This window comes from Narcine bancroftii, chromosome 4 (genome assembly GCF_036971445.1).
Source record: "Narcine bancroftii isolate sNarBan1 chromosome 4, sNarBan1.hap1, whole genome shotgun sequence".
Lineage (NCBI taxonomy): Eukaryota > Metazoa > Chordata > Chondrichthyes > Torpediniformes > Narcinidae > Narcine > Narcine bancroftii.
Window position 1 is genome coordinate 25656336 of NC_091472.1, and position 25386 is coordinate 25681721.

At 40.0% G+C, this 25386-nt stretch overlaps 1 protein-coding gene across 1 annotated transcript in view; it reads right to left on the minus strand.

Moving 5' to 3' along the window:
• The window catches only part of slc30a6 (solute carrier family 30 member 6), a 152355-nt gene that overhangs the window by 96242 nt on the left and 30727 nt on the right, over positions 1-25386 (minus strand). The window contains exons 3-4 of the mRNA XM_069930962.1: positions 16861-16947; positions 15872-15956 (exon numbers count right to left, since the gene is read on the minus strand). Of these exons, the coding sequence (XP_069787063.1) occupies positions 15872-15956; positions 16861-16947 (172 nt within the window). The remainder of the gene's footprint in view (positions 1-15871; positions 15957-16860; positions 16948-25386) is intronic.

Sequence of the window (25386 nt, forward strand, 5' to 3'; positions counted from 1 at the left end):
ATTTTTCATGACCAAGAACAAGGTGGAAGACTTTCTGCAGTTTGTTTTTTGAAAAAAAAAAATTAAGGTTGCCAAGGGAGAAAATTGTGAAAATATTTATAATGGAATCCTGGCAGAGGTATTTGCTAGGGCTACTCAGGATCCTTTAAACTAGAATGGTTGGGGGGAGGGAACAAAATAGTACAGAGCAGTAAGGAGAAGGTTAGAATGCAAACAAAGAAAGTTTGTAGTAAGTATTTGAATATGGATGGGCAGGTGATAGAGAAGGGAAATGCTCTGGAAGAAGATGAAGGGCAATTGGCAGGAAAAGTAAATAATGTTGTTCTTAAAGATGAGGGAAAACAGGGATTAAAAATTGGGAAATCCCTGAAATTCATATATTTTAATGCCAGGAGTATTGTAAAAAAGGTGGATGAGCTGAAGGTGTGGATTGATACTTGGAAGTATGATGTGGTAGCGATTAGTGAGACATGGTTGCAGGAGGGATGTGACTGGCAACTGAATATCCCTGGGTTTCGTTGTTTTAGGTGTGATAGAGTCGGAGGGGCAAGAGGAGGTGGGGTTGCATTGCTTGTCAGGGAAAATATTACAACGGTGCCTAGGAAGGATAGATTAGAGGGCACATCCACGGAGGCTATTTGGGTGGAACTGAGGAGTAGGAAAGGAGAGGTTACACTTGTAGGGGTGTATTATAGACCACCCGGAGGGGACCGAGACCTAGAGGTGCAAATCTGTAGGGAGATAGTAGATATTTGTGATAAGCACAGGGTTGTAATTATGGGAGATTTTAATTTTCCACATATAGATTGGGAAACACATTCTGTGAAAGGACTGGATGGGTTAGAGTTTGTGAAATGTGTGCAAGATAGTTTTTTACAACAATATGTAGAGGTGCCGACCAGAGAAGGAGCAGTGTTAGATCTACTGTTGGCAAATGGGATGGGTCAAGTGACGGAGGTTAGTGTTGGTGAGCACTTCGGGTCCAGTGATCATAATGCCATCAGCTTCAATGTCATTATGGAAAGAGAGAAATCAGGGCCAAGGATTGAGGTTTTTGATTGGGGAAAAGCTAGATTTGAGGAGATGCGAAAGGACTTGCAGGGTGTGCATTGGGACAATTTGTTTTATGGGCAGGATGTAGTAGAGAGATGGAAGTCTTTTAAAGATCAGATTTTGAGAGTGCAAAAGCTTTATGTTCCTGTTAGGTTAAAAGGAGGGGCAAAAGGTTGGAGAGAGCCGTGGTTTTCAAGGAATATTGGAAACTTGGTTCGAAGAAAAAGGGAGGCGTACATTAGATATAAGAAGCATGGAGTTAAGGAGATGTTTGAAAGATACATTGAATGTAAGAGGAATCTTAAGAGAGGAATTAGGAAAGCTAAAAGAAGGTATGAGAAAACTATGGCAAGCAGGGTGAAAACTAATCCAAAAGAGTTCTACAAATATGTTAATGGTAAGAGGAAAGCTAGAGACAAAATTGGTCCCTTAGAAAATCAGAGTGGAAAACTGTGTGTGGAGCCTAGAGAAATGGGGGAGATATTGAACAGTTTCTTTTCTTCGGTATTCACTAAGGAGAAGGATATTGGGAGATGTGGGATAAAAAAAGCAAATTGGGTAAATATGGGGAATATAGAGATTACAAAAGGTGTAGTTTTAAGGCTTTTGAAGAATATAAAGGTGGATGTCTCCGGGACCAGACGGGATCTTCCCCAGGACATTGAGAGAAGTGAAGGAGGAAATAGCAGAGGCTCTGGCGGTAATTTTCCAAATGTCATTAGATATGGGGATAGTGCCGGAGGATTGGCGCATTGCGCATGTGGTTCCGTTATTTAAAAAGGGTTCAAGGAGGAAGCCTGGCAACTATCGGCCTGTAAGTTTGACGTCTGTGGTAGGTAAATTAATGGAGAAAATTCTTAGAGATAGTACTTATAAACATCTGGATAGACAGGGTCTGATCAGGAGCACTCAACATGGATTTGTGGGAGGAAGGTCATGTTTGACCAATCTGATTGAATTTTTTGAAGAGGTGACTAGGAATGTGGATGAGGGTAGCGCAGTGGATGTTGTCTATATGGACTTCAGTAAGGCCTTCGATAAGGTACCACATGGAAGGTTAGTTAGGAAGGTGCAGTCTTTAGGTATAAATTTTAAGATAGTCAAATGGATTGAACATTGGCTGAATGGGAGAGGCCAGAGAGTGGTAGTGGATAATTGTCTGTCAGGTTGGAGGCCGGTGACCAGTGGTGTGCCTCAAGGATCTGTATAGGGCCCATTGTTGTTCGTTATATACATTAATGATCAAGATAGGTGGAATAGTGGATAATGAAGAAGGTTTTCAAGGATTGCAGAGGGATTTGGGCTGCTTAGAAAAGTGGGCTGAAAAATGGCAGATGGAATTTAATGCTGATAAGTGTGAGGTGCTTCATTTTGGTAAGAAGAATCAGAATAGGACATACGTGGTAAATGGGAGAGCATTGAGGAATACAGAAGAGCAGAAAGATTTAGGAGTAACGGTACATCGTTCCCTGAAGGTAGAAACTCACGTGAATAGGGTGGTGAAGAAGGCTTTTAGTATGCTGGCCTTTATCAATCATTGCATGGAATATAGGAGTTGGGAGGTGATGTTGAGATTGTATAAGACGTTGGTGCGGCCTAATTTGGAGTTCTGTGTGCAGTTCTGGTCGCCTAATTATAGGAAGGATATAAACAGAGTGGAGAGAATGCAGAGAAGGTTTACCAGAATGTTGCCTGGGTTTAAGCATCTGGAGTATGGGGAGAGATTGGACAGATTGGATCTTTATTCTTTGGAGCATAGAAGGTTGAGAGGGGATTTGATAGAAGTATTTAAGATTATGAAAGGGATAGACAGAATGGATGTGGATAGACTATTTCCGTTGAGGAGGAAAGATTAAAACAAGAGGACATGAGTTAAGAATTAAGGGGAAGAGGTTTAGAGGTAACATGAGGGGGAACTTCTTTACTCAGAGAGTGGTAGCTGTGTGAAATCATCTTCCGGGAGAAATAGTGGCGGCGGAGTCAATTGTATTATTTAAGAAAAGGTTGGACAGGTATATGGATGAGAAGAAGATGGAGGGTTATGGGCATTGTGCAGGGAGGTGGGACTAGAAAGGGGTGTTTGGTTCGGTGTGGATTAGAAGGGCCTAATGGCCTGTTTCCGTGCTGTAATTGTTATGTTATGTTATGTTATGTTAACTAAGTAAAAATAGTAAAAGTTGTGTTTTTTAAAAATTTTCGTTAAACATTTTTGTATTTATTGTTTAAAAGTGTTTAGAAATGCTTATGGAGCTCAGTGAAGGGGTAAAAAATCTGGGAAATGTGGTAGCAGTCTAAGGGGGAGAATGGAGACTGGAAAGGAGTAGTAAAAAAAGGTGACACTAAAGGGAGGGATTCTTCTTCCTCGAGAGATTCCGTGGCCTTTCTTCACAGGTTTTCGGAGCTCTACGTAAATCTCACCATCAGGCTGGGATATTGTGTGTTTTTCATAAAGGGGAAGAATCACTATTATTTAAAGAGTCAAAGAGATTTTACTGTTAAAAATATTGTTTTAAAGGAATATGGATAGAACATTAAAATTTATTAACAGGATTAATGGGGAAGTGAAGAGAAAACGGGTCTTGGCATATCTAAAAAAAAAAATTAAAGGCAGATATAGTCTTTTTACGAGAAACACATCTTACCAAACTGGAACATGCAAGTAATATCCTCTTCATTTGGATCGAAAGCAAGAGGTGTAGCAATTTTAATTAATAAAAGTATACCAATACTAATGAAGAAACTTTAACTGATCAAGCTGGAAGATTTGTAATGGCATACTACAAAATTTATGCAGAATCAAGGATGATTTCAAACATTTATGCCCCAAATTACGATGATAAAGTCTTTATGAAGGATATCTTTTTTAAAAACTGCAGGGGGAAGACAAAATATATTGATTGGTGGAGATTTCAATTTTTGATTAGATCCAATCATGAACAAGAACAATAACAAGGGTGAAAGCTGCAAAAACTATATTATCATTTATGAAGAATTTAAATTTAATTGATATTTGGAGGAGGCTCAATCCATTAGAAAGAGACGACTCATTCTACTCAAGGGTACATGATTCACATACAAGGATTGGCTTATTTTTAATGTCTGCCCAGTTACAAAATAGAGTGGTAAAAATGGAGTATTTGGCAAGACTTTTATCAGACCATTTGCCATTAACGTTAACTATTACGATAATGGAAAAACAAGAAAGTATGTACATTTGGCACCTGAATGCTACATTATTAAAGAGGAAGGATTTTTGTGAATTTATTAAGAGACAGATATATTCTGTGAAAACAATCTTCCTTCCACTGACAACAGTTTTTCTAATATGGGATACACTTAAAGCTTATTTGAGGAGACAAATTATTTCATATACAGTGAAACCTCAATAGAATGCAATTCATTAATCCGCAAAATCGTTTATAGCGCGGGTGTCTGTAGAACCCAAACATTGATTCAGGAGGCCAGGCTAACAGTGGCCAACAGCCACAAACTCAAAAATGGTCTCTTGTGACTCATTTACAAGGTGTGGATGTTAATATGTGGAGTTTAAAGGTCTTTAAAAGCACAAAGAGAATTCTTTAGAGGTACAGGGACTGCCTAAAGAAATCTCTTGGTGCCTGCCACATTGACCACCGCCAGTGGGCTGATATCGCCTCAAACCGTGCATCTTGGCGCCTCACAGTTCGGCGGGCAGCAACCTCCTTTGAAGAAGACCGCAGAGCCCACCTCACTGTCAAAAGACAAAGGAGGAAAAACCCAACACCCAACCCCAACCAACCAATTTTCCCTTGCAACCGCTGCAACCGTGCCTGCCTGTCTTGCATCGGACTTGTCAGCCACAAACGAGCCTGCAGCTGACGTGGACATTACCCCTCCATAAATCTTCATCCGCGAAGCCAAGCCAAAGAAAAAGAAAGGTCTTATTATAGGGTTTGAATCACAGTATTCTGTTTTCATGCTTCCTGAATCATGACATATGTGTTCCACGACTCAGCTATAACATGGTATGAAATCTTGGACCCCAACTACTGCATTCTAATGAGGTTTTACTATTCTAAAAATCTTAAGAGAGAACATGTGAGAGATTTTGAAGGTATAGAGAAGGATATAACAAAATTGAAAAAAGAATATTAGATATCAGGAACACAAGAAAAATATAGAATAATAGAGAACAAAAAAAGGTTACAGTATAATACATTACAACAAATAGAAGGAAAAAAAAATATTAAAAATTAAACAAAAATACGATGAGCTAGGAGAATGGACATACAAAGTGTTATCTTGGCAGGTTAAAGCAGAGGAGTCATCCAGAATGATAAATGCAATAGAAACAGAAGCTTATACAATAACATATAATCAAAAACAAATAAATAATACAATTTTGCCAATGCTATATGAAACTATATAAATCAGATTTAGTAGGAGATGAAAACGAGATGGAAGGATTTTTAAATATTGTTGAACTTCCTTCACTAGAAAAGAGAGAAAAAGATTATTTAGATGCACCTTTTATAAAGTTAGAAATAGAGAAAGCTCTGGTACTTTACAAGCTAATAAATTGCCGGGGGAAGATGGGTTTCCTCCTGATTTCTATAGACAATTTAATGATTTGTTGATGCCTCTTTTAATGGATGTATTAGGCCAGGCGGTGGAGACTCAAACTTTTCTGGAAACTTTTTCAACTGCTATAATTATAGAAAGGTAGAGATCCATTAAAAATCTCATCATACAAACCAATATCACTTCTGAATGAAAACTATAAAATTCTACCAAAGGCACTAGTCAACAGACTGAGTGAGTATTTACCACAATTAATATATCCAGATCAAGTAGGATTTGTTAAAGGAAGACATTTTTTAAATAGTTTCGGTTGATTATTCAATATAATGCATATGGAAAAATCAAGGTTGAATACAAACATAATTATTTCTTTAGATGCAGAAAAGGCATTTAACCAACTAGAATGATCTTTCTTATATAAAACATTGGAATAATTTGGTGTAGGTAGAAAATTTATAAATTGGATAAATTATCATAAGCCACAAGCTAAAGTTATAACTAATAACCAAATGTCATCTATTTTTCCCATGAGTAGATCGATAGGGATGTCCCCTATCACCACCATTATTCATCCTAGCTATTAAACCTCCAGCGGAGATTATAAGAGATACAGATATCAAGGGTTTCAAGGTTGGACAGGAAGAACATAAAATTAGTTTATTAGCTGATGACGTGCTATTATATATGTTTTACCCAGCTGAATCACTGATAAGATTACAAAACAATATTAGAAAAGTATAGAATATCAGGATATAAAATAAATATGGATAAAAATGAGATAATGTCATTGCAGAAATGATTATGAAAGATATCAAAAAGAGTAGATTTAAATGGAAGATGGAAGTAAATACTTGGGAATAATGATAGATAATAACTTACAGAATTTATACAAGCTTAATTATATCCCTCTATTAGAAAAAAATTTACAGAAATGGAAAGAATTGCCGATTACATCAATTGTATAAAAATGAAGATAATACCAAGATTACAATTATTGCCTATTGTACTAACTAAAAGTTTCTTAAAATTATTGGATTGTACCGTCCTGCGCACGGATATGTGGTCTGGCCCACAAAATGGCTGATGAACACGGCAACCGTGCAGACCTGGGGGGGGGGGGGGGTCGGCCCAGGTGACCTCCCACACGGCATGAAGATGGGGATCTGTGGTGAGAATGCTGGCCAATCCCAGGCCAGTACTCTGATGATGCGGGGGCCTGACATCTGCGACTGGGGCCCATATAAATGTAACAGCCAGTGCACTAAAACCAGTCTCAACTTCAAGGCTTGGTGGGTGTGCCGTTCTTCTCCACGCCCGCATAGTGTAAACGCTACACTGGCAACCCCAACAGGTCCAAACGGCAGTTGGAACCAAATATGATGGAGCAGACAGAGCCAGTGACCATCCACGTGGTCTCACTCAGGCTCCCAAAGCTTTGGGTGTTGCAGCCACACGTGTGGTTCGAGCAGGCTGAAGCTCATTTCCAGCTTTTACACATGAGCGCCGGCAAAACCTGCTACTTCTATGCTGTGAGCACTCTCGATCAAGACACAGACTCACAACAGCAGCCTCCAGAGAAAGGCAAATATGAGGCCCTCAAAGAGCTATTAACCCGTAATTTCAGGCCCTTCCGGCACAAGCGTGCCACCCAATTGCTGCATATGATGGATTGGGAGATAGGGCCCATCCGCCCTAATGTACGAGATGCTCACTTTGACTGAGGGCCACATGCCTTGCCTGCTCTTTGAGCGGATCTTTCTGGAGCATCTGCCTGAGGATATCCGACTCTTGCTCATGAGCGAGGCCTTCACGGATCCTCAGTGGGTTGCGTCCCAGACAGACATGCTTTGGAGAGCGAAGAAGGACACCGGTGCCGTCGTAGACCACATCAGCAAGCCCCACGAACAACTGCCTGCGAGACCAAGATGAGTAGAGAGGCAAGTTAATACCCCGGGACTGTTACTATCATCAACAAAGGTGTGTGGAGGCCTGTCGATGCTGTTCACCCTGCAGGTTTCCAGGAAATGCCATAGCCAACCATTGTTGATGGCTGCAGCGAGTGGCCCACGTGATAGCCTCCTCTATGTTTGGGACTCATTGTTGAGCAGGCATTTCGTGGTCTACACTGGTGCCAAGATACGCATCCCACAGGCCTTCACACCTGCAATGGGAAGCAGGGTTCAGCACTGAGGGCAGCCAACAGCTCCTCCATTCGGACTTTTGGTTCCCGTACCATTACCCTTTGGTTTGCCACCGCCGCTTTACATGGACCTTCACCCTCGCGGCAGTTGCACAAACCGCTCCTGGGGACCAACTGCTTCATGCTTACTGCCTGCTTGTCAACCTCAAGGGATGGTGCTTGGTGCAGGCACTACCTCTGGAGGAACCTACCCTTCTATAGCATTGACTCTTATAACACTTTCACACAATGAATTCACCCGCATCCTGGCAGAGTTCCCCTCGATAGTGGTGCTACAGTTTTCCGCAGCCGAGCCAAAGCCCAGAGTGAGGCACCACATTCTGACCGAGAGCCCCCCCCCCTCCCCACCCTGTTCCACGCCAGGGCACACTGACCCACTCCTGAAAAGCTCAGCCTTAAGAAAATGGAGGAACTGGGGATTGTGCGACACTCCTACAGTCCCTTGGGCCTGCACATGGTGCCAAAAACAGTGGGGAGGTGGGAGGTGGAGGCCACCACGCCCGACAGATATCCTGTGCCCCACATCCAAGACTTGGTCACCAATCTGCAAGGGGCACAGGTGTTTTCCAAGGTGGACCTGATCCGGGGGTACCTCCAAATTCCAGTTCACTCCCAGGACGTCCCCAAGACCTCGATTATAACCCCCTTTGGTTTGTTTGAATTCTTCCACATGCCCTTCGTTCTAAAGAATGCAGTACAAACTTTCCAGCAGCTGATGGACGTACTGTGCTGGGATCTCCCATTTGCGTTCATCTATTTGGACAATATCCTAGTCACAGCCGCAAAGACCACGCCACCCACCTGACACAAGTGTGCACCCAAATGAGTGAGTTCGGGCTGACAATTCACCCTGCAAAGGGCCAATTTGGTCTGGACACTAATGACTTCCTTGGGCACAGGATAAACAGACACAGGGCTACACTCCTGCCCGAGAAGGTCAAGGCGATCTGGCATTTCGTCAAGTCACACACAGTAAAAGGGTTACAGGAATTCACCAGTATGATAAACGTTTATCACATGTTCATACAGGCAGTGGCATGCATCATGCACCCCTCTTCACACTGACCGTGGGCAAGTCAAAGGGCATTACCTGTGATGATGAGTCTTTAAGGGCATTTCAGAATGCCAAAGATGCGCTGACCAACACCACCCTCCTGATCCACCTCAGACTGGAGAAACCTACTGCTCTGTCATTCAATGCCTCCAGCACAGTGGAGGAGTACTGGAACAGCACGTAGAAAGCCAGTGGCAACCCCTGGCCATTTTCAGCAGGCACTTCTGCCCCCCAGAACTCAAATACAGCGCTTTCAAACGAGAAGAGTTGGTGCTATACTTACTGGTAAGACATTTCCATTATATTTTGTGTGGTCGACAATTCAAGATCTTCGCCCGTAGCAGTCAGCCTGGTCTTGTCATGCTTAACAAACCTTATAGAGTTTTTTGAGGTGGTTACAAAAAAATATTGATGAAGGGAAGGCTGTGGATGTGGTCTATTTAGACTTTAGTAAAGCTTTTGACTACAAAAAATATTGATGAAGGGAAGGCTGTGGATGTTGTCTATTTGGACTTTAGTAAAGCTTTTGACAGAGTTCCCCACAGGAGGTTAGGAAAAAAGGTGGAGGCATTAGGTATAAATGAGGAGGTAATGAAATGGATTCATCAATGGTTGGATTGGAGATGTCAGAGAGTAGTGGTAGAAAATTGTTTGTCCAATTGGAGGCCGGTGACTAAATGACTAGTGGAGTTCCTCAGGGATCGGTCCTGGGTCCACTATTGTTTGTTATTATATATTAACGATCTGGAAGAAGGGGTAGAGAATTGGATAAGTAAGTTTGCAGATGATACAAAGATTGGTGGTATTGTGGTCAGTGAGGAAGATTATCGTAGCTTAAAAAGAGATATAGGAAAGCTCGAGGAGTGGGCTGAGAAATGGCTGATGGAATTTAATACGGATAAGTATGAAGTATTGCATTTTGGAAAGGCAAATCTAAATAGGGGTCATATACATTGAATGGTAGACAATTGAGGAGTGCAGAGCAACAAAGGGATTTAGGAGTTATGGTAAATAGTACCCTCAAAGTTGATACTCAGGTAGATGGAGTGGTGAAGAAGGCATTTGGAACGTTGGCTTTCATAAATCGGAGTATTGAATTCAAGAGTTGGGATGTTATGATGAAATTGTACAAAGCATTGGTAAGGCCAAATTTGGAATACTGTGTGCAGTTTTGGTCACCAAATTATAGGAAGAATATAAACAAAATAGAGAGAGTGCAGAGAATGTTGACAGGATGTCAGGGTTTGAGTTATAGAGAAAGGTTGAGCAGCCTGGAACTTTTTTCTCTGGAGCAGAGAAGATTGAGGGGGGATTTTATGGAGGTGTTCAAGATTTTAAAAGGGACAGAGAGAGTCAACGTGGATAGGCTTTTTCAATTAAGAGTGGGGGATATTCAAACCAGAGGCCATGGTTTGAGATTGAAGGGGGAAAATTATAAGGGGAACATGAGGGGAAATTTCTTCACGCAAAGGGTGGTTGGGATGTGGAATAAGCTTCCGGCGGAGGTGGTTGAAGCAGGGACGTTATTTACATTTAAGGAAAGACTGGATAATTACATGGAGGGGAGAGGATTGGAGGGGTATGGACCGGGTGCTGGTCAGTGGGACTAGGAGGGTGGGGATTTGTTCCGGCATGGTCTAGTAGGGCCAAATTGGCCTGTTCTGTGCTGTACATGGTTATAAGCCTTCTCCTTCCATAAAGTATCGGACCCATGGTCAGCCTGACAACAGAGACACCTGTCCTACGTATCTGAATTTACCATGGACATATAGCACATTGCAGGGAAAAGCAACATGGTAGCAGACACTCTGTCACACCCAGTGATCAAGTCAGTACATGCCTTGTCCCAGGGAGTCGAGAACGTAGCTCTCACCAAAACGCAGAAGCAGGACCCTGAGATCCCCACGCATAGGACAGGTATCTCCAATCTCAGGGTGGAAGATGTCCTCATCGGCCCAGGTAACCTGTCACTATTGTGCGACGTCTCGACCAGCACCTCATCATTCCGGCCCATTGGAGGCACCAGGTTTTCGATGCCATCTACAACCTGGCGCATCCCGCAATCCAAGCCACAGTCAAGAAAGTTTATTTGGCACGTCCTCTGTAAGTAGGTCAGCCAGTGGGCCAAAACCTGCACGATCTGCCAGTCCTACAAAGTGCAGATTCACAAGAGGGCGCCCATAAATACCTGTGAACCAGCACGATGCAGGTTCAGCTATGCATATATTGACACAGTGAGGCCGTTACCAGTTTCCCATGGGGTGAGATACCCCTTGACCATGGTTGACCACTGCCTGAGGCATTCCAGCTGGTTGTTACCACCACAGAAACCTGTGCCAGGGCATTCATCGACACATGGGTGTCCAAATTTAGGGTCCCAGAACACCTAACCTCAGACAGGATGCCACAATTTACCTCTGGGCAGCACTGGCTAATTTCCTGGGGACACCACTCCATCACACCATGGTGCATCACACTCAGGCCAATGGGTCCTTGAGAACTTGCGGCTAAAACTGGGGTCTCTGGTCCCACGGTGAAAACAGGGGTCCCTGGTTCTGCGGCAATTCCAACCACATGGCCAGCCCAAACATAAAGTCCCCAGGTACTTACAGACTTGTCAGTACATGTTTGTTTGAAGGAGCGTACACTGCCCACCCCTATACAATGACTCTACAGGGTCATCAAGGACAATGGCTGCACTTTTTTCCTCAACGACAGTGATAAGAAGAAGACTTTTACCGTTGACTGACTGAAACCGGCACATCTGAACTCTAACAAGCGGGTCTCCGTTCCTCACCGACAAGGAGCAGATCCCCCCCCCCCAAGCAAGTGGACAATGGCCCTATTGTCGGTTCTGGGGGCAGGGATCGTGTAGCGGCCCTAACCCCAGCCCACAAAATGGTCAATGAACGCGGAAACTGCGCGGACTTGGTGGCGACACTGGCTGTCGTCCCTGGCGACCTCCTGCACAGCGGGAAGATGGGGAACTGTGGCCTGAATGCTGGCCAATCCCAGGCTGGTACACTGATGGCACGGGGCCCTGATGTCAGCGTCTGGGGCCTATATAAGCGCTACTGCCAGTGCAATAAACCAGTCTCGACTTCAAAGCTCACATAGTGCGAACGGTACAACATAATTGTATATGACAATTCTTATAGAATAACAAAGTACCAAAAATTGCACTGCAAAAGTTAACATGGAACTATCAATTAGGAGGACTTAGAGATCCAGACTTTAAGAAACATTATATATCAGCACAAGCAAGATTTCTATCATCTTTCTTTGAAGAAAACAGGCCCCCTTCGTGGATTCAAATGGGACTGAATTCAATAAAAGAGGAGACAATGAAGGGCTTTATTTATAAGTGTGTAGTGTCTACTATGGCAGCACTACAGAATAAAGAGACATCCACCCAGAGTGAGAGTGAATCAGTAAAGTGATTTCATTGTTTGAATTCACCACGATGCGCAAAGAGAATGCCTACTTCCAGTGACATGTGCACCAGCTTCCAGAAATGACGACAGCGTGTCCACACGTGACGTTATCCACGGGCTTCTCCTCGGTGGTGAAGGGGGGCCCATGCTATCGTGGGTCGGCCGACTGGTGCAGCGATTCAGCATGTCTCACCGCGTGGTCGCTCGGCCCACTACAAGTGGAATGTTAAGTCAGTAACAAAAAAAATGGATAATCCTATATTAATACACATGATTAGAATATGGCAAGAAATAAACGAAACGGGGAAAAAAGCAGGTTTATCGCTGAGGACACCATTATGTAAAAATGTACTGCAGCCCATGAATCTGAGTAACAAAATATTGAATTCATGGTATGATAAAGGAATAAGAGATGTTGTTGATTATTATATGACAGGATCTCATGTCTATTGAACAATTAAGAAGTATGGAGTAGCAAATGGGACATTCTTTTGCTTTCTCCATTTAAGACAGATCTTAAGAGAAAGATGGGGACAAAACGTGACCCCACGTGAAATTAGTGAAACAAACGGTTTGGCCGGGGAATACACCTACACTTGACCCCACGTGAAATTAGTGAAATGAAACAAACTGTTTGGTCGGGGAATAGACTTAAACTTGACCCCACATGAAATTAGTTAAATGAATCGAACGGTTTGGCCGGGGAATACACCTAAACTTGACCCCACGTGAAATTAGTGAAATGAAACGAACGGTTTGGCCGGGGAATAGACCTAAACTTGACCCCACGTGAAATTAGTGAAATGAAACGAATGGTTTGGCTGGGGAATACACCTAAACTTGACCCCACGTGAAATTAGTGAAATGAAACGAACGGTTTGGCCGGGGAATGCACCTAAACTTGTATCTAAGATGTACTTTGCTCTTCAAAATGGAAGTGCAAAACCAGGTTTACAGGGATCGAGAGAGAGAGAGAGAGAGAGAGAGAGAGAGAGAGAGAGAGGAGTCGGAGTTAGGAGTTGCAATAATGGAAAGATGTTGGTCTGATTGGTGTTTGGATAGCAGACGTCAATTATAAATGAATTATAAATTAGTACAATATAATTTCCTACACCAATTATACCTCACACCTCCGAAATTACATAAATCAAAATCAGAAATATCGGAGATGTGGTTTACATGTGGAATAGAAAATAGGAACATTTGTACATTCTCCATGGTCGTGTGTTAAGGTGAGACCTTTCTGGCAGGATATTACTGAAATACTAACAAGGATAACAGGGGTGGCCTTCGCAATCAACCCGGAGCTTCATCTTTTGGGCAACTATATTGAAATAAGTAATAAACTAACTAAATTCCAAATTGACTTTTTAAAATTAGCTTTAGCTGTGGCTAAGAAATGTTTTGCAATTACTTGGAAATCCGACTCCCCTCTACAGATAGCATGATGGAAGACAGAGATGAACAGTTGTATACCTATGTGGGAAAAAAAATCACATACAATCTTATGACTTATTTATGAAAATATGGAAACAATGTTTGGATTATATAGGGGCCCAAATATAATAATAAAAGTGCTACTATTATAAAAATGTGACCTCCCCAAAGTCTTTTTTTAAACCCAACTGTAATCCCTGAGGGTGTACGGATTTATACTGTGAAGGGGGTGGGAAGGAAGGGATTGTTGTGTTTTGATAGAAAAAGTTTTATATATATTTTTTAAAAGGAAAATTTTTATATGCATATTTATGAAAAAAAATTCTAAAAATAGGAAGGAGGTACAGGAGGCTGAAGATGAACACCAAATTTTACAAAAACAGCTCTTCCACTGCTATCAGGTTTCTGAATGGACACTACCTCACTTTTCTTACAATACTTAAAAATAAATAATTAGTGCAAAAGACGTATTTATGAAACTAAATTTTATTGCAATTTTGCACCCGTAATGCAGAATGCTGCTGTCACAAAACAACAAATTTTGTGACACGTTCATGACCATAAACCTGATTCTGATTTTGAAGTTAAAGCTCAAAATGCATCCAGTGAGTCCTCATTTAAAATAAAGATAAATGAATGTCGAGAATCAGGGGCCAAAGCAAAAGCCAAGTGTATTCTATTAAAATTCTTCTTCAAAGAAAAAGTTTACATTTATTTTCCTACTGCTTGTGCACATTTTTAAGAGCAGAACATTGGAGAACTCTTTCAGTGTTTAATACAACTTGGATCATCAAGGACCCACACCAGCTAGCACATGCTCTGTTCTCGCTGCTACCATGAGGAAAGAGGTGTAGGTGCCACACGACTCGCACCACCAGATTCAGGAACAGCTGCTCTCCCTCCACCATCAGACTCAACAACAAATTCAATCAGGGACTCATTTAAGAACTCCTACTTTTGCACTTTATTGAATTGTTTTCTCTCTGTATTGCAGGCAGTTTGTTTACATTTCTTTATCTGCTTACTTGTTTATGTTGAGCACAGTTTTTTATTGCACTAAACATAAGTAATAATTCTGCCTTGCCCACAGGAAAAAGAATCTAACGGTTGTAAGTGACATCATGTATGTACTCTGACAACAAATCTGAATCTGTTAATGGATAAAAATGAATATCATAAAAACAAATGAGAGCAATAAAGAAAAATGTTTGCAACATATTAAAAAAACTACATTTCAAAGACCAGAAAAATTTCTTGCCAACCTGAGCATTCTATAATAGTCTTTGATCAAGCACAGCTGAGAAACATTTGAATAAAAAAATGTATGGTGAGCTAAGTTAACAGATTTAATAGACAAATGTAAAATAAGTAATATTCCTGTTATATACTCTTCACAACAAAAAAATCTGCAGTCTTTTACATAGCACAATTGGCTACATACACATAGACAACAGGCTTGTTCCAATGGTCAATGCTGTGTACATCAGGGTTACTTCAATTAAGTGAATTGATTGCTTTTACTTTATATTTGTATCTCATTGATTCTATTGGCAAAGTCTTAAACTTCAACCATTTTAATTTTTGTGTTTCTCAATCTAAAGCCTTGTTTTATTACAGTTGAAGCTAATCTCAAAGGCTAATGGAATTCAGACCAATTCAATAGAACAATCGGGCAGCACGGTTAGCATAGCATTTAGCCCAACGCTGTTACAGTGCCAGACCGGGGTTTGAATCTGGTGCTGTCTGTAAGGAGTTTGTACATTCTCCCTGTCTGTGCATGGGTTTCTTCCAGATGCTTCGGCTTCCTCCCACTGTTCAAAAAACAAAATGTACTGGGGGAGTTGGTCATTTGGGAGTAATTGGGCAACATCAGGCTTGTGGGCCACATGGCTAAATTAAAATTAATTATCCTTTCAAAAATAGAAGATTCCAGGATAAAGAAATGAAAAAATAAAGCTTGCTTCCAATACCATAATTCTGCATGTTTCAGCAGTTAGGTTGATAAGGTTATTTTATCAAGTTAAAAATCAAGCTGACAAATGGAGACTGATCAACTGGATGAGGTCACATTAAAATCTGGTTTTCTAAAATAATTTTTTTTTTTTAAATCAGCAAACAAATATTTACACTTACCCATACTATTTGTGGAACTGCACCACATCAACAGAAAGCCAGTGCAAATCAAGTTTGATAATGCAAACAGCAATATTTTCCAGGACTGTGAAGTGGAAACACTGAATTAACAACATTGCAATCTCTACACTAATTTACTCCACAGTCATTTTCAATTACAGGAGTAATCCTACTGTGCAAGAGTGAACCAGTCAACGTGCCATTAAACAGGATAAGAATTATGTTATACAAATTGAAATATTTATGTGGAAAAAAGGTTGCATCAGAAAAAAAATGCAAAATACATAATCAGTCAAGATTTAAGTCTTCCTTAACCCTAATTAAAATAAAAATTGCAAGGACATTTGGACCATTCGAAACCATGAAATTTTTTTTTTAAATGTTATATCTAAAGAAAAAAATTAGTATAGAACATGTTTAAAAACCAAAACTTGCATATTTAAATGATGAAAGCATCATTATAAAAAGTTGCCAAATTGATTAGAACTCAAACTTCTGCTATATTAACCATGAATGAAATTAATCTCTCAAGTTCAAGTCCATTGTCATATTATAGATGGTAGAGTGAGAAGTTTTTGTTTTGCCAGCAAATCAACTCCATCTTGCATAAAGCATTACAAAGACCAAGAACATAATTACAAAGGCAGTCAAAGGTCATTATTGTGAAGTTTATTCGGCAGCCTCAAAAAGTGTAAAAAGAAACAGAAGTTTCAAAGATGATTCCTATTCATTTTGTCACATGCCATTCTGACGATATTTTTTAAATGCATGTTAAGTTTCTGCAAAACTTGCACCTATTGGTGCTGGATTTCGGTCTTGAACCTTTTCCTTGGTAGAGGAATCAAGAAGAGAGTGTAGCCAGGATGAAAGAGGTCCTATAGTATGTTGGCTGCCTTGATGACAAGTTGCCCTTTATGACTGAAATTTGATTAATAACAAATTAAATTAATATGACATAAATTAGCATTAACTTAATTGGGTGTATTTACCCGTCTGTCAGCTGCAACCAGCAGAAACTCCTGTGTTAACTTTCCACCTAGAGACCTGTGTGTTTTGCGGAATGGATGAATGGTACCCTGTAAAAGATGAGACAAAAGTTCACTTTTAAACATTGTATTCAGTAGGACATAGATTTTGAATAAGGGAGATGAGATTTGAGGGGGACAAGCATAGCAAGTACTAGATAGAGCGATGAAAGTAGTGTTTAAGTATCTAGACGTGCTTTGGCATAGAAGGTTACAAGTGCTAGAAGATGGGATTAATATGGGTGGGTTCCAACTGGCTAGCCTGTTAGTGGTGGTCCAAATGGACAGTTTCCATGTTGTTCGACCATTTTTAAAAATTTCTTTTCTAAAAATGAATCCCAACTCATTTAAGCACCAAATTTTGTTGATTGTACAACTGCAGTGGTATTAAATGGAGACTTGCTACCTTGTTGGGTGGACCTAAAGACCTCATGATAATACAGGGTATTATCGTGGCATGGAAGAAAAGGAGTGCAACTTATTATCTCTGGTATCCCAGAGAGATATTGTTAGATCTATCTACTTTGAAAATTCTGCAGAACTAATGCACAAGATCAAAAAATTTGAAATAAATGTTACAGCAAATACAGTTTCCAAAGTTATGAAGGATGGTTTAAAATTCATTACACCACAACAAAGATTACATTTTAATGATTAGCAAATTTCCATTGATTGAACCACTAATTTCAGGCCATTGTTACAGGCCCTGAGGACCCTAAAACCCAGCAGCAAACTGATTTACTTCCATCAGTCACTCTAGCGTTTTGCTAAAGAAACACTCCATCAGGGTTTTCAAAGTGATAACCTCTTCTTCCAGGACACCATAGAGTTCCTTTAGTTTCCCTTATTTCAGGTGAAACACTCCAGCCAGCCATTTCCTCTTGTAAGGACCAAAAGGGTTCTCACCAGGCTGAACTCAGAAATCACAACCTGTCTTCAAAATGGGGTTTTCCACAAGCTTCCAAAAGCCACTGCGGAAGTCAGTTCTCTCTCTCTCTCTCTCCTTGCTAAACCACATGACCCTCCTGCAGGGCTCCAGACCCAATCTCTGAAAGATCTCATCAGCCTCTGAGCACGGACTATTTCATTTGCACCTGTTTCGAAGATCCTTAGCAAAGCATTTCCAAAATGGCTTTTATTGTCTTTGCAAAGACTCTCGGTGCCTCAATGGCTCATTTTCAGCAAAGCTCTTGCATTTTAAATGAGATGTGAAGTGGTGACCTATACTAAACCCCCCCACAATCTATCTCTTTTAAAAAAAAACATTAATATATAATACAAAATATAATACAACTCATCACAGCTTCGATTTGAATTCATCATCTTAAGTGAGAGAGCAAGAATAAATTTAAAGAATGTGTTCATGGATATTAAATGTACTTGATATTTCTCAATATTATTAATTTAAAACCATGTAATTTACAATGGAGTATTATTTCCAAAAAGTAATAAAACTACAACAGATTGCCAATTGTAAATATTTCAATACTTTAATGGAACAAAAGAAAAATATTCATCCATCATATTGGCTGAAGGAAGAGGTCTCATTTGTTACTATGTAAATGATTTATTGGGAACTTGAAACATAACCCAACCAATGCAACCTCAGGCCCAACTTGCAGCCATTATCGCAGATGTATACAACACACAACCCCTACCTTTCAATCGACAGTCAAATTCTGCTCTAAACACACACATTTTCTACACATTGATCCTACTGCTAATTCACTAAATTATGTAATACCTTACCCGAGATTAAATTACCCTTAAATATAAACTGCAACTGAGTGTCAGAAACTGACATTAGAAAGGATAGCAGTCTTCACAAACTCAGGAAAAAAATAAAAAATACAAAATATCCAGGCAAAATCCATGTGAATTTCTTCAGCACTCTCCAGCACAATCGCAAAAGTGTCACAACTGGAATGGCACACAATTCTCCAAGTGGTGTTTTATAAAGCTGAATTCTCTTCAATACACACTCCACCTGCATCGCCATTGTCAGGAAATAATGAACTTGGTAGCTCAAGTCTCTGTTCATTAATATTCCTCTGTACAATATTATTTACTATAATCCAGTAAAATCCCTGCTATCCAGAATTCAAGCAACAGGCAGCCTCAAAAAAATGGCAAAAAAAATTACAAAAAATAAATAGGTTAAAAAATACGAAAGTTTTACCCTTTGGACTCCATGTCCTGGTATCAGGGACTACCAACAAGTGCACATACACTGTGTCCCTGTTTTCCGGGACTCGTATTATACCCAACCACCAGCTGGCTCACACTGGTGATCATACTGTAGCCTAACCATGGATACAGTCGTAGTGTGTATTACGGAAAGTTAAAAATGGCCAGAGTCCAAAGGGCTAAAACTGCCAACCCCCACCCCCCCCATCTCAGCAATAAGTTCGCCAATCACGCAACATGCAGTCTCAAGCAACTGGAAAATTCCCCTCTCCAGCATCTACGAATCTCCATCGGCACCAGATACAGTTTTCCTGTATATCCTACTCTTATATTACTTTACAAAATGCATCACAATGCAATTGTCAGGACTAAATCTTATTTGCCAATGCTCCTTCCAACTTTCCTGTTGTAGCCTTAGACAATGTTCCTTACTATCCACACCACCAAGTTATGGGACATCGGCAAATTTACTCATCCTTCCTCCTACATTCACTTGCAAGGAAAACAGACAAAACTGAGCAACAGAAATCTGATAATAAAGAAAAACATTTTCTAACTCAATTATTCTGCATGTGAACAATTATGACATTTTTCCATACCTTGATGAAGGGCTCGAGCCCGTAATGTTGGTTATGTATTTCTACCTTTGCTATATAAAGGACATTGATTTACTAGTTGAGTTTCTCCAGCTTTGTGTTTTTACTTCAACCACGGTGTCTGCAGATTTTTGTGTTTTACTCAAGATATTGTATATGGAACATTTGAATACATACTTGAAAAAAAAATTTCAGAGTCTTCCAAGTTACAAATTGTGTTCACTTATTACTGAAAATCTATACCAACCGGAGAGATTACTAGAAGGCATGAAAAATTGTGGTCATTAACTGAAACAGTATCCTGCTATAACAGAACACTATATCCATTAAAGTCAAACAGTTATGAACTGCATTGTACAACATATGCAAGCAACATTCTGGCAATACTGGTAATGGAGATTTTTTTTTGAGTAACATTTCAGTTTGTTGCACTTGGAGTAGTTATTTTATTGTCAGTTTACATGTCCTTTCACTCAAGCAGAAGTTGACACAAATTATTAGGTTTTACAACAAATAGGAGATGTATTATTTTCACAACTTTTGTCTGGGGGCATTGTTTACACTTTGTTTCTCATTGAGGGCAGTTGTTCCCTTAACAACCTTTCAAGTACAGAAAGATCTTTGTACTGTTCAAAGATTATTATACATTTGAAATGACAGATTTTAGTAATGAAGTACAATAACTGGTTCAAATCTCTTGGCTGGAAGGAAAAGAATATGGATATGATCACGGGATTATCTAAGCATCAGAGAAGGGTATTCTTAAAAATACTAATTTGAAGATCATGGTGCCCTGAAAGATAAAAGTGAGAATATTAAGGGCCTTTCTTATTTTATCGTACTGTGGATAAAATTGATACATCATCAATATTAAAAGACATGTAAAGAAAATTCACTAATTAGTACAAGTAATGAAATTAAAAAGACATGCTGGATCTGAAATAAAATAGTTGTTAAAAATATTCTTTATCGATGGAGAATGGTTATTGATTGGGTGACCACTTTACAGAATATCTCTATTCAGTGTGCACAGGTGTCCCTTGGCCTCCAGTTACTTGTCACTAACTCTCATCCTACTATCACCAACTTTTTGTTTGACTTCTTGAACTTCTTCAACAATGTTTAAAGGCTTATTGAAGGGGACAGATAATTGGATACATTAAAAGGATTTTAAAAAAGGGTATATATGAAGGAAATTAATAATTTGGAACAGGACATCGCTTAATTGGAAAAAAGAGGAAAAATATAGGGATTTAATGAATAAAAAGCTCAAATACAATACATTGCAGACATACAAAACAGAGAAGCTGATCATAACATCAAGACAACAGTATTATGAGCTGGGGGAAAGGGCCCATAAAGTCTTGTCCTGGCAGGTGAAGGCAGAAGAAGTCTTGAAGACAATTAATGTGATTCAAATAGGGAAGGCAAGATTTCATATAAGCCAAAAGAAATAAATGATACATTTAGTAAGTTCTATAAAGAACTATATAAATCAGAATCTGGTGGGGGGTGGGGTACCCTGACAAAATAGATGATTTCTTGCTTTTGTTGGAACTACCAAATTTGGATCAGGAGGATCAAGAGGAGCTAGATGCTCCCTTCTCTAGAGAAGAGATCGAACATACTCTAAGTGCTCTGCAGGCAGGTAAATCACTGGGAGAGGATGGTTTCCCCCTCGCATTTTATAGAAAATTGAAATACCTTTTAATGCCCCTGCTTATGTAGGTGGTGGATCAGGCAGTGGATACATATACCTTCCAACAGTCTTTTTCAACAGCAATCATTACAGTGATCCTGAAAAAAAGACAGGTATCCATTGAAGCCCTCCTCCTTTAGGTCTATATCAGTATTGGATGTAGATTATAAAATTATAGCAAAAACATTAGCCAATAGGTTGTTGAAACATTTGCTGAAATTAACAAAGCCATATCGGGCTGGATTTTTTCAAAAGAGGCAATAAGCAGATAACGTACCTAGATTGCCCAAAATAATACACCTGGCACAGTTAGGGGAAGACCTGGGAGTAGCCGTATCCTTGGATACGGAGTAGGCCTTTGATAGATTGGAGTGGGATTTTCTGTTTAAGACAATGGAAAAATTTGGACTGGGTCAAACATTTATCATTTATAATACATTGTATTATAAACTCAAGGCTAAATTCATCACAAACAGACAGATGCCTCCAGTGTTCCTGCTGAGTAGATCTAGTAGGCAAGGCTGCCCACTGTCCCCAGCTCTGTTTATACTAGCCATTGAACCGCTGGTGGAAACCATTCCGCAGGATCCAGATATAAAGGGGCTCAAGGTAGGGCAGGTGGAATTGTTACGAGCCCAGAGGACCCCAAAACCCAGCAGCAATAGATATTCACCAAGACAAATGGTTACTTACTTAAACAATAGTTGCTTTTAATTATCTTTAAACATGAAAATAGAATCACACTTTAACTTATCACTATTGACTTAACTAACCTAACTTAACCCCCTTCTAATTCTAAGCGCACGTGTATGTAATGTGTGTGTAAGTTCAGAAAAGTTCTTTGAAAATTGTTACTTCTCATTCCTCCAAGTTCACTGGTTGCAGGAAATTCTTATACTGTGTCCAGAATTTAAAATTTATGAAGTTCACCAGGCTTTAGTGCTTGAAAGGTAAATGGTTACTGCTCAGGAAGGTTCTTGTGAGTTTTTAGGGAGAGATTTGTTGTTCCACGACACCCACAACTCATTTACTTCCATCAGCCACTTCAGTGTCTTGCTGACAGAAATTGCCCCTCAGGGGTTCTCCAGATAACCTCTTTGTTTCAGGTTACCAGAGTTCCTTTTTGTTTTTCTTATTCCAAGTGAAACATAGATAGTCAGTCCTCTCCTCTTGCCTGAAGCACAAGGGCTTTGACCAGGCTTAACTTAGCATTTACAACCCGTCTTCCAAATGGAGTTTTATATAAGCTTGCCAGCTTGTCCTGTTCCAGTGTCCCATTTGCTGTTACTTTCTGTAACACTGTAGAACTGATCTCTGTCTCTCTGAGAGAAAGCCTGCTTGACTCTCTCTGCTTGCAAAACCACATGACCCTCTTAGAACAGCAAGTTCCAATGCAGACAGAGTGTGGCTCTGACAAGCTCTTTCATCTGTTGCCTTTTTTTACAACAATCCATTAGTGAAGTCGCTTGGGCACTCTCCAAAGCTTTTGCAAAGGCTCTGAGGCCCTGACATGTTTAGCATTAGCAGAGCTCTAGTATTTTAAATAAGATCTGTTTTAAAGTGTTTGTATGTGTCCTAAACTAACAAACCCGCCTCCAATTTATCTCCCAAAAACATATCTATATTTTGTCACAGGAATACACAACCTATTTGCGGACGATGTGTTAGTGTATTTGACAGGACCTTGGGGGTGGGTCGTTGGCCAGAATGAGGACCATACTGTAGAATTACGGGAAGTTCTCTGGGTATAAGGTTAATCTGGATAAAAGTGAAATCATGCCTTTGTTGAAAGGAGATTTTAGACCCTACCAACAGGAAAGCCAATTCATGTGACTACAGGAAGGCAATAAATACTTAGGGTTAAGAGTGGATACAGACCTACACAATATATATATAAATAATCTCCCTTTGCTCCGGAAGATGGTGGAGGACCTGGCTAAATGGAAAACTCTCCCCATAACATTGGTGGGCAGAGTTAACTGTGTAAAAATGAAGGTGATGCCAAGACTACATTATTTTTTTCAAATACTGCCCATTTTGTTGCCCCAGTACTACTTTAAAGTGCTTAATGGACATGTCAGAAACTTTTTGTGAAATGGTAAAGTGTCTAGAGTCTCCATGTAAAAGTTGACATGGGAATATAAATTGGGGATCTTAAAACTGCCAGATTTTAAAAAATACTACTGGGCATCTCAGGAGTGGTTTGTTGCCTCATTTTTTGAGGGAGGGTGTCCCCCTTCCTGGGCTCAAATTGTGTTACATGCGATAGGGGAAAAGATAGCAGGAGTTAGTTTTAAAAAATAGATAACCCCATAATAAAACATATGCCAGACATGGCAAAGAATAAATCGATGTATTGGATTGAAGGTGGGGTTATCTCTTAAAATGCCTTTGACCTAGAACAATTTAATACCCATGACTCTTGGCATTAAGATCCTGGACACCTGGTGCCGGAAGGGGATCAGGTGTGGAGGATTGTTACCATCGAGGCCAGCTCATGTCACTTGAGCAGTTGAGGATTAAATATGAGTTATCGAAAAGAACATAGATTCTCAGGGTGGGTCATACGCCCCACCAGTAGGTGTGGGAATATTCTGGTGGGGCATTGGGCTTAAGAATATTTTAGTGGGGTGTAGGAATATTTTGGGAAATAATTAAAAAGTTGGTTTGAAAATATTTTGTTTATTGGATTTACGTGTCTGTGGAAAATCAAAATTAAATTTTTTTTTTTAAAAAACAATGTTTAACATAAAGTAAGATGGAGGAACTGGGTCTCATCTGACTTTACATCTCTCAGCCTTTAGGATTAAAGAAAATATTGAGTAACTTTGGATAAACAATCTTTCCTGAGCTGTTGAGGGCGTATCAGCCTGAGACAATAGCCCTTTTCACATTGCCAAATAACATGGTTTGAAACAGGCAATTTAGTGAGTCACATGGCAGTGAGAACAATCCCAATCAGGTGGGGTGGGGGTAAAAATCAAACAGGCTCTGATTCTTGATAGGGGGTTGTACCAGAGCCCAGCCAAGTTGACTCAGCTGCAATGTGAACAACCAACCTGCTATACCTGGTGCCATTAGATCTGCAATATCCACATAAACCAGGTAATTCATGGTCTAGTGTGAATGGCTCACCGGGTACTACAACACAGGTCGTCTTTCAATCTCCACAAATGCTATCTGGCCTAATGAGTACTTTCTGCATTCCAATTTTAGTTTACACTTGGAATGTCAATAGTACTGTTTTTCCAGTATATAAAACTTCAAACATTTTTTTCCTTTTTTTCTACTTTTTCCATACATATCCTTCTATTAAATTTCAGCCTGGCAAATCACCTGTGATCAGTGGTCTTAGATTGAAGAACCACTAGTTCACTAGATTTCATGATTACACAGGCATTTCAGTTGTTCTCTCTACCCCTTCCGTTCTCTACAACTTAATATATTTTACAACTTTTCTCAGTTCTGACAAAAATTAATTGATCCATCACATTGACAAATGGGTTTTGATAAAAGATCTTCAACCTGAAACAGAGTCTGCTTTCTTTTCCTACAATCCTGTTTAAAATTATGAGCTTTTCCAACATTTCTCATTTTGCTGCAGAGTCCAACATCTGAAGTTATTTGTTTTACATCATGATTGGCAGATGCACAGCACTATAAATAAATTACTGGCTCACGTAGGAGCACTGTTCTGGCTGCTGGTTGAGATGATAGGAAGGGAAGAGATAAAAGGCCATTTGTTACTATCTCCTTTGGCTGTGTGGAAAGATGTAATGAAAAGGTGACGGGGCTTTGGTGAAGGAGGAAAAGAGATTCAGACTAGTATACCCAGTGCTTGTCCTTGCAGAGTATTTGATAGGGAAGAGCAGGGAAAAAGGCCCTGGTGGTAGAATTGGGCTGTGTTTGGTGGAAATTAGAGGCTAGCAGGGCACATTAATGTCATCCTTTCTTCACTGTCAGTCCTGATGCAGTCTCAGTCTGAAATGTCAACTATCCCTTTGAATC